This window comes from Lupinus angustifolius, chromosome LG07 (assembly GCF_001865875.1).
Source record: "Lupinus angustifolius cultivar Tanjil chromosome LG07, LupAngTanjil_v1.0, whole genome shotgun sequence".
NCBI classification, from domain to species: domain Eukaryota; kingdom Viridiplantae; phylum Streptophyta; class Magnoliopsida; order Fabales; family Fabaceae; genus Lupinus; species Lupinus angustifolius.
The window spans coordinates 3,223,021-3,233,723 of NC_032015.1; the positions used below are offsets into that span (position 1 = coordinate 3,223,021).

A 10,703-nucleotide genomic window follows, 5' to 3' on the forward strand; every position below is an offset into this window, starting at 1 on the left:
ATATTTCACTTTAAGGGAATAAAATGACTCAATATATTGCTCAAATTTATATTGCACGTTTAAGGAATTTATTTTATCTTAATTTAAAACATGATGAGGTCCCGAGTCTTTAGTCTGATTTTAATAGGATTCTTCAATCACTACAAAACACGTTTTCCAAATTCCAAATCTAAAACAAACTTTCCTATTTAACTGTTTTTAGTTTTGACAAGTTCAAAATCTAATAAACTATACTAGAAACAAAGAAACAAAAATGTATTTGTATTGTACTATGTATAAACCAAAGAAGCTAGCAAGCAAGGGTAGATAAGATCATGATGCAATGGAAACAAGATCTTCAAAACGCAGAAGAATTGCTCAAATATTAGAGAATGAAGCTAATTCAGCCATTGATCGAATCAGCGATCTCCCTGATGATGTTCTTCATCAAATTCTTTTCCTCGTTCCGATCAAATGTGTGGCACAAATGAGTGTTCTTTCAAAAAGATGGAAACTTCTTTGGTCCACATTCCCAGACCTTGACTTCACAACCCTCAACCCGTTTGATATTTCTTCAAAAAATCTTAAATTTTCAAACCACGAGAAACAAAAGAATCATTCTTTGGATTCAACACCAATGGATTTCATCACCCAAGTTCTTTCTGTTCGCGACAAGCACTCAGACATTAGGGTTCTTTGTTTTCGTGGCGGTTTAGGTTTTTCGCGGCTAAACAGTTTATTTCGTAGTGCCATTAAGCATAATGTTAGAGAACTAGACATTGAAGTCACCACTTCTGTGACCAAAGATGATTATTTCAACTTTCCAAGATGTGTTATAGGGAGTGAATCTTTAAGGGTCTTGAAATTAAAATCGGGTTTTCGTTTGCCTCCATCATCTATTATGAGAGATGGGTTTCAATCTCTACACACATTGTCTCTTTCACTAGTGATTTTGTATAATCAGCCTTATCTATCTGATTTGTTCTCTGAATCATCATTTCCTCTTTTGAAAAATTTGCACTTAGATATGTGCTTTGGATTGAAATATCTCCATGTTGGTTGTCGGGGTCTTAAAGATTTGAGCTTAGACAAATGTTTTCAGCTACATGGTTTGGATATCTCATGTGCAAAACTAGAAAAAATGAGAGTAACAAGTTCTTTTGATGCCTATAGTAAAAAGAGCTGGGTAAGAATCAATGCACCAAAGCTTGAACATTTGTTTTGGCAACATAATGCTGTCAGTGACACCACTGTTTTTGAGCAATCAAATTTCTTACGTGAGGCATACGTTGGTTTCTTTGCAATGAAAGGAGCTATTGGTATGGATAAGGTTCATAGTGTCAATAGTTTCTTATCTGGACTATCTCATGCTGGTTCCATGGTTCTTGAAAGTCAAACTATTGAGGTAAAGTCCATTTTCTCTATTAGAATGCATACAAATGGGTTGCCAATCAATATGAACTTGCTAAGCATTTAATTGAAATACTTTGTGTTCAACATTAGTGCTGGGTTTATTCAAGTGTGATATCCCACGTTGGATATGCGGGAAGGGGTGAAAGAGTTTATAAGAATGAAAGACCTATGGAAGTAACGCCTTAAGGTTTTGGTTCAAGACGTGGTATCTCACTTGTGACTCCTCTCCACTCTTTGGTAACAATTGAACCTCGCTGGTAGTTGAAGGCTCCCCAGTCGCAGTCTAGCCTGGTCCAACAATTAGTATAATTTTTTGATATATATATTACCAACTAATCATGTATTTTCATATTGTTCAAAAGGCTTGACTCTCATAATGATTGTTAAAAGATCACACATGTATTGATATAGAATTGATTAACAGTGAAATAAATTATACAGAGGATGCATCAAAATTAAACTCATGGATTGTGCTGTATATTTTTTAAGCTGTGTATTCACTTGTGCTGCTCCAAAGTTGATTAATACATAGTTTCATAAGTTGTTTTTTTGCCATTCATTGTTATTAGAGATGGCCATATTTGATGAACATAATCATGTTATCTTTCTAATGAGTTTAATCCCTTTGGCTGCAGATTCTATCAAACAAAAACTTCTTTATTCCGCCATTTCGAAATCTTAAATCATTAGAGCTGAATATTGGTTTCAGCAAAAGTAATGTCCGGGGACTAGCATGCCTGTTCAGGAGTTCTCTTATGCTCCACACCCTGATTATGAAGATCATTAAAGATTATAAGATTGAAAAAAAAGTAAGCTATACACTGAATTTCTTTAGTACTATTTTATGCATACCTATACAATGCACACTTAATTAAAGGTTGATTTCTCTTTTTCATATATATGTTTAATTAGCAATGGAATAGTGGGTTATGGGACATGACTAGCATTGAGGAAGAGCAGTATTGGGAATCTCAGATCCCAAGTCTAATGTCTTTCCTGGAACACTTGAAAGTGGTGAAAATCCATAGATTTTTTGAATGTGAGAGTGAAGTTACACTTGCAATGTTTCTTCTCAAGCATGGGAAGGCCTTAGAAGAAATGATATTATGTGCAGGACGATGCAATGGAGATACACTAAGAAGACAAAAAATAAGGTCACAAATGATGGGATTTTCTTGGGCTTCTTCTAATGTAAAACTAGCATTTCATTAGGCTTGTCACAAAGCATGTTCTTGGAATTGAGGGTATTAAACTTTACTTTCCCAACAATAATGAGCTCTAGTACTTTAGTTACGTCATTATTTGTGGACTGTAGATGAATTTTTATTGGCATTTTGTTACTTTAATTAAAAAAGAAGATCAACATGTTTAAAATTAAGGTATTTAATTTGTTTAAAATTAACACTGAATTTGTGTGTGAGAAATAATTGATTATGTGGTCTTGTAAATTCGAAGTTGATTGCTATTTTGAAGTACGTTCAAACTCTTGAAAAGTTTTGCAAGTTAAACTTTGATTTTACAACATTTAATATATGAATGGAGATAACTTGTTTTATTTTTGTCTCTTGATAGTATTTTAATCCAATTAAAAAAATATCATATAATTAAAAATAAAATTTATAAAAATAGAAAATATCTTTTTATATTATTTGATGGAATATAATTGACTTAAGATACGGGGACATAATTTTTTTGGAATATGTGATATATTTTTAATATATAACCTATTGAAGATTTTATCCAACACCTACAGGTCTAGGAGCAACAAACCAAGCCCAATCCTGACAATTTTTCCACAAGTTCAACTCCTTTAAATTAATGTGATTTTTTGTTCATTGGAATATAACTTTTATGTTACAACATTTGAGAAATGCTGGATGGTGCAGCACTCTTAACATTTTGTTTTAATGCATAATGCATAAATCTGACAAAACGCAAAACAACATGAGTGCATGACTTCACCTGTATCATATAATAATGTAATGGGCTGATATTTTAAATAAACAGGTGAACAAAATTAACTCTGAATGTGGATATAGCAAATAGCCCAATAAGTGCCCATCGTCATGTAACATGGTCTAATACTATTTCTTGTGAACGGTTAACCCTACTTATATTGAGAATTCATTTTTTGGATTTAGAATCTAAATTTTGGACCCCAAGCATTTTTCTCATTTTTAATAATGTATTTTCTCTCAATTCTCTATAATCATTCAACATGGTATGGTAATGTCAGAATAGAATATTCATAACAATTCATTTGTGCGGCAGTATATTATTATCGGAATTAAAAAAACTCCATTCCCACAAACCAGGAAGTTCTGACATCAGGATGTTGGAATACAAAAAACTAAAAACTATAATTCTGACATCTAGCGTCTAAATGCCACTTTCACTCAATAAATTGAGACAGAAAACATAAGTACATCTGCTTTTGTTTCACTTTTAGGGTTATTCCATGTATCATTAAAATTATAATTATTAAATATATTTTTAATTAATCATATATCTTACCATATAGAGTGATACAAATTAGTAAGATAGCAAATGTGCTCCAATAGAAAACAATCAACTAGATGAATACATTTCGTAAGGTAGATGAGTTTCACTTGTGAAATTATACATCATGCGGTCATGATACTAATTTGCTAGAATGTTTAATTTTTAATAGAAACTTACATCTCAACACTAATTTGTATGATGTATATTTTTATTTTAAAAAAACATATTTCGACCATCCCCATATTCGTAACACAAGATTGTTGTTCCTTTGTAGGTACTCCTATGAGATTTTTTTTGAATTGGGTCCAAAATTTACTCAAAGTAAGGTTTGAGGGCTTTTACTTTCGTTACCTTTTATCTTCCTTGGATGGAGAACAAGACTAAGTCATATTAAATGTCCATTACTATGGTTTTTATGGTTTGTTAGGAATAAAATTATTTCCGAAAACTCAAAGTTCATTATTCATGAGATTATGGACTAAATTTTTCTATATGTTTAGAATTTGCTTGTAGCTCGCATTCTTAGCTTCAACTTTTCTTTAGTGGAGTGGGTTATGGACCCTTCTAAGTATATCATTAATTGTTAATATTTTTTAGTAAGTGGATAAGAATAACACTTGTTTTCCTAATAAATTTTATTGCTGATAAAAAAACCTTTTATCCCTTTGCATGAACTTTGTTTATTTATTTTGTGATAAGCAAAACAATTCAACACATAAACTTGTGCTTTCATAAGGCAGAGGAAAACCTAAACTAGCTAACAAACTCATACCAAATTAAGATAACAGACAAACATAAAAGGAGAACAAGAATTAGGCTTCAAGCCCCATCATCATTTATATGCAGTGAACATTGTCATTAGAGTGTACTAGCTAGTCACACATTGCTATATAGTAGCGGCATGCAACAATTGACTATATATAAGCACGTGGTTCGTGAACAGCCATAGATTTGAGATGCATGGAATTCAAACTTGGTGCATGTATTATTACTGATATTGGGAGCATGGTGAGGGGCAAAAGGTCCTGAAAAGAGACAATCGACCCCACCAATTGGCTAACGAAATAATAGTGTTACTTTTACATTTCAAATTTGACAAATTTTCTTACAATAAATCAAATAATTCAATCTTTTAATTACTGCTGTTCTTCAAAATAACATTTCTTCCACTCCAGTTATCATCCTTTATTCATCCATCAATATCTAGTCTTATTATGGCCCAACAACCTCGATTGAAGTTCCCTAATTCCGAAGTGATATATTTCAACTTGAAATTTTACTCTTTATTTTTTTGAAGGAAAAGGTTGAAATCCAATTATGTAAAGAGTTTAAAATCTATTTGCTTTAAAGTTTTTTATATTATCAACACATCATCCATCATTCTTTTGTATTACTTTTATTTGAAAATCAGTATTGGTTAATATGGTTAATATATGAATAATTGATGAATTGCTGACAGTGTAAAAGACATTTACATTTTCAATGATATCAAATGAGAAAAAAATCTTATCCAGAAATAGAGAGACAAAATTTCCAATTTTATATTTAAATTTAAGGATAAAAATATCATTGTATTTTATCTAAAAGGTAAAATATCACATCATACAAAAATCCTTTATTTAATTTTTTTGCATTTCCTTCTTATACTTGATTAGGAGTCTAGGACTACGATGAATGCTTGTGTTGGTTTTTAAGGAAATTAACTATTGCACACCAACACTTATATACGTTATAGCTTTTGTTATACTTATTTATAATGGTGTTTTTATTACATTGTGTTTTTTACTTAAGGAAACGACTTAAATAATTGTTTAGTAAAATTATTGACAAATTGATTAATAATTTGGAAGTAGCTAGCTAGGAGCTAGCCCCTACGTAAAAGATCTTACACTACATTAGAAAAGAACTTGCATACTTTAAATAAATTAAAACTTCAAAGATTACATCAGATCTGGATAGCTTTTTATGCGAGTTCACAAATCACAATTTAAAGCAAGTCATTTTGGAACTACACTAACACTAGTAGTGCAATACTAGTGCTATCATTATCATTCAAGAGTGCACCACCGTTTCTGACCAGGAACCCACTTTGGGCACTGTGGACTGGTGTAACAAGAAACTACTTTGGAGTTCAGAAGCTCCACAATGGGAGCATATTTCACACACCTAGGTGTTTTATACTGATTTATAGATGCACCTAAGCTGAGAGCAAAGTCCATAAGCTTATCAAATGTTCCATTCTCAACTATCTTGATTTCCAATGGCCCAATGGACTCTGAAACCCTTCCTTGCCGATACACACTATTGAGAGATTCTTCAAGTGCAAGGCAGCACTCTTCAAAAACAGAACCAGGAATTGTTGTTTGGTTATTCTCCATGTTAATCTCCCAGTATAGGACGTAGTGGCCAGGGATAGTTGATGTGTTAGCACAGCTTGTGTATTCTGTGAGGGTTGCACCAAATTGTGCAAGATGGTTAGCTCCATTTTTTACTGCGTTTTGTAGCTCAACTTCATCGGTTTTGTCAGCATCAATGCTTAAGACGACGTTCTTTCGGCACACGAAGGTGAATTGAGGTGCCTTGTTCTTGAATCCTGCTACACGGAGTATGTCACCAACCCTGTACCTGTAAAGGCCTGTATGTACATCGTGCATGATTTCATAATAATTAGAAGTTAATCGGAACATATAAAAAGTATATAGAAAGAAAATAGATCTATGAAGGTGTTGAAGTTGAAGAGGATTGATATTGATCATTGAAAAATGATGTTATGTTATGTAATGAAATGAGCCTAAAATATAACCACACTAGTGTTGAGGACATCACATCCAACCCAAATCATTAATCATTAGGTAAACTAGTCCTTTCAACTTATATTTTGCTCAAATTGTTAATTTCTAAACAATGTTATATTTCCCTCACTTGACCCTGTACACAATTTACCTTATTAGTTACACCCGTTGACTACATATAAAATTTTGATTGTTTGGTTAACAAACTAATAATCTATCATGGTCATTGGTTAGTGTCCTTTTAACTAAACAGACGCGCTAATAAAAATATTGCACATATATCATAAAGGAAAGTGAATATTGCACATAAATTTTTGAACAAAAGTTATATTTAAGTTTTTGCTTTAAACTTTGAAGGTAACTTGTGTAAAGAATATAAAAAAGTAAAGTAAGAGAAGTAATAACTTTGTATACGGTAAGAAATTTTACCTGCATAAGTGGTGACCACGAGCTCATATTCTTGGCCCAACTCTACATCTACAAGATCAACTATATGGTCTTGCAGATGAGAAATTGAATCGGTTTGTCCATTTATCTTGATCAAGGGCAAGAACTCAAAGTAGGCCATGGTGGGAATGAGGGTGTAAGACACCTCAGCTGGATCACACAAAGGGTTTAAATTGATGCCAAAGTAGCACTCCGAGGAACCGTACATGGTGCAAACAAGAGGGAGACCATTGCTATAGTTATCCAATATTGGAATATACTGAGACATGGTTCCTGTAACAATAACATCAATATACTTGGTGTTGGGCCATAACCTTTTAATGATACCCTTCCATGACTCCTTCTTGCATTCCACTTCTATAAAAGCTGCAAGCTTGGGATTTGGTTTTAGTATTTTCATGACTGCTTCTCTCACTGATGGGTTAGTAATTTTGTCATATATGGTACCTGTTCTTATGTCATTACACAAACTAACCCAATGCTTTTCCAGGAACTTGATGGCACGGATGAAACCAGAAGCGAAAACAGCCCCAACACGTAGAACTTCTTCGTTTTGACAAAGTCCACACAGCAATTGAGAATACCTGTGTGCATTTAGATTAGGTTATTTTGTATTCAAAGTAACATGTAATTAAAATATTTCTGGAAATACTTTTAATATACCAAAAATAGTAATGAAAGACAATGAGGTGGATGCAATTGAGTAATCAGAATCTGTGGGGCAAATAGAGCTGTGACACATTTTTTTGAGACATTGGTAGATGTTTATCCCTTTTGAAGAAAGTAATTTTTTTCCTGAAAATAATGGAAATTAAACATGGCTTACATGCTTTGATAAGAATCTAGGCAGAAAATGGTCTCGTTCGGGCTAGTGTAGTTTGTGTATGGATCATGATCATGCTTCCTATCCTTAAAATGCGAGCTTTTGTAGTAGCTGGTTAAAACTGGACGAGCAAGTAGTCCCCCTGGGGTCTTAGCTTCTGATTTTATGAATAAAAAGTACATCCCTTTCCCTTTGTCCAAACCAGGAACAAATTGATCCATCACAGGCATCTGAAGGCTATAAAACAATGTCTTCCTCTCTAACTCCTCTTCAATTGTTGGCATCAATTTTCTCTCCCCACCAGATGTTCCAGAGCTACGTAAAATCAATACAACACCAGCTCCAGATTATATCTCATGATTATGTTAAAAAGAAAACGTGAAACTATATGTGTAATCAAATTACAAATTTTAGGATGAAAATATATAGTTAGATACTGACCTAGTGAGGAACTCTGATATGGGTTTTGAACATAAAATAGGAGATTTGTCACCATTAGCTATACGATCAATATCTGGCTTTAAATCCTCGTAAGTCACCACAGGCATCACTTTTTTGTAAGTTTCTTTGTCTGTGTGCCCATCTAGTCCATGCCGTTGCAGGTACTCAACATGGGCACTAGAAGAAAGGATCTTGGCTAAGACCCCTTCTTGCATTTCATCTGCGTTGATAGTAACATCTTCAATGTATTTCAGCAATTTCTTGTTCTTATCTAGAACAATGTTAGTGTTAATACCATTAACACCATGCAATTCATCATTTGGCTCGTTGAAAAGGTAGTGGTTAGAAGCTTCAACTGGCACTGGTGGCATGGCTAGAGAGAATTATTGATGGGAATGAGAAGTGGGAATAATTGGATTAATTATCAGCAAGAAGTAGCAGGGATTGATGACTTTTCGTGTATGGAGTTAGGAGGAAGAAGAGGAGTGTGTGTTGGAGAAGAAATCAAGATGAAAGGACGTATATATAGGCTAGGCGGCAAGGTAAGTTTGTTAGAAACTTGGAAACCACGCAACTTCAGAGCTGAATCAAAGGGTAAAATGAAATAGTAATTTTGAAAAATGACACATCGTTGTAGTAGGGTTACACACTTATTATACTACCCTCTTAATTAATTAAAAAATATACAAGTCATTACCAGTTGATTTGAAGGAACTGTCATACAGTAAACTGATATAACTAATCACTCGTGCAAGTGACTTAACTAAAGCTGTCACATTATTCTTGAATATTCTTACCACTTGCATTAACTAAGGGATAAAAGTGTTAGACTAACCGACAAACTAATGTAATTTCCATAGTAGGAATCCTTGATACACATAAAAGGATACTCATTTATAATATGGTCAACATATAAATTTAATGATCATACCCATGACATTATCTTAAGTGATTCAGACTTATTCTTTCATATAGACCAACATACATGAGTGTGTACATAGAAAAATAGTGAAAGATTAAAACATAGGTGGGGGTAAGCTAGAGTAGGTGTTTGAATTATGGGTGTTAAAGAAAGTAGAGAAATCAAGAAGGGGATTTTGGAACCGGAAAGGGTGGTTAGCGAGAGAGAGAAAAGGGTTGAAAGTGTAAAGGGGAAGCGTAAAGGGAAGTGATAGGAGGGGAATTAAAATCTGTTATCACACATCTTGTCTCATATTTTGTCTAATAGCAATAATAATAAAGTAAAAAACAACAATAATAATAAATATTAATTTTTTTAATTAATATGATATATTTTATTGATATAAAATTCAGAGTATAAGATAGAATATGAAACATTAAATCTCTTTATATTTATACCAGAGAGGGCAATATGTAGTAAAGTAGGGAGAAAGTACAGCTGTGTACTGGGTACACGCATGCATGTACCACGGCGCTTGTTCACAAATTTCCCAGCGGCTTCCGTGACTTCATTCAGCTTCTACAACAACACCCTCCAACCACTATTTTATTTACCTGCTGGTGACATGGTAGAATATAGAAACTTACATCGAGAATTACTTTAAAAATAAATTTGAATTATTGTAGAAAACATAGTTGGTTGAATGTAGATATATTTAAAAATGCACATACGTACTTATGATGTGAGTGGTAGGAGTTGCGTAAGATGTGTCTTGATGTAATAACAAAGAGTTTGAGTCACTTAAACATAAATTCTGAATTTCAATTTCAAATTTATATGTATGGAACATGTCTAACATGTTTTTAAATGTTGGAGTATTATGAGTGACATTTGTTAAAAGAATTTTCACGTATCTAAAATAGATTAATTTCTTACACATAAAATGAGATGAAAAGAAATTGCACGTGTTAAGTGGATCTCTTAGGATTCCTCTACAAACCATTCGAGCTAAAATTAATTATTGTTCCTATCAAATTCGAACTATTTAAGGAATATTAGGGACCAAAGTTTGGATATTTGTAAATTAATAGAGCATTTATTTTTGTTATACCCAAAAAAAAAAAATAGCATGTCATGTATTTAGAAAAATTATATTTTTTTAGTGGGGTGTATGGATTAGTCTTATCACTTATGTCTCTTGAACAATAGGATAGCATGAAACCCTAAACAAATAAAAGCTAAGTGTAAATGACTGAGTGAAGGATTAGGAGATTAAGTTTGTTTATAGTTTTAGAGAATGGGATATTCCTCACAACAAATGGTGATTTCACACAAAGGAGGATCCTTCTTGTGAGCTTGTATTTATTTATATATCTCATATATTTGCATACTATTACTTCTTTAA

At 32.8% G+C, this 10,703-nt stretch overlaps 2 protein-coding genes across 3 annotated transcripts; one reads left to right on the forward strand and one right to left on the reverse strand.

Moving 5' to 3' along the window:
* LOC109352760 (putative F-box/FBD/LRR-repeat protein At4g03220) lies at positions 186–2,783 on the forward strand. 2 transcript variants are annotated; one of them, XM_019594954.1, is made up of 4 exons: positions 186–570; positions 607–1,384; positions 2,028–2,201; positions 2,305–2,783. In XM_019594954.1, exons 1-4 carry the CDS (start codon positions 323–325, stop codon positions 2,602–2,604), a joined length of 1,500 nt encoding a protein of 499 aa, XP_019450499.1. In that variant the 5' UTR covers positions 186–322; the 3' UTR covers positions 2,605–2,783. The 2 variants fall into 2 exon arrangements, with proteins under 2 accessions (XP_019450499.1, XP_019450498.1); XM_019594953.1 differs by having other exon boundaries at positions 186–1,384.
* On the reverse strand, positions 5,768–8,921 carry LOC109352283 (indole-3-acetic acid-amido synthetase GH3.6-like). Its single transcript, XM_019594201.1, has 4 exons — positions 8,398–8,921; positions 7,960–8,271; positions 7,116–7,717; positions 5,768–6,529 (listed from the first exon to the last, which is right to left on the reverse strand). Exons 1-4 carry the CDS (start codon positions 8,766–8,768, stop codon positions 5,943–5,945), a joined length of 1,872 nt encoding a protein of 623 aa, XP_019449746.1. The 5' UTR covers positions 8,769–8,921; the 3' UTR covers positions 5,768–5,942.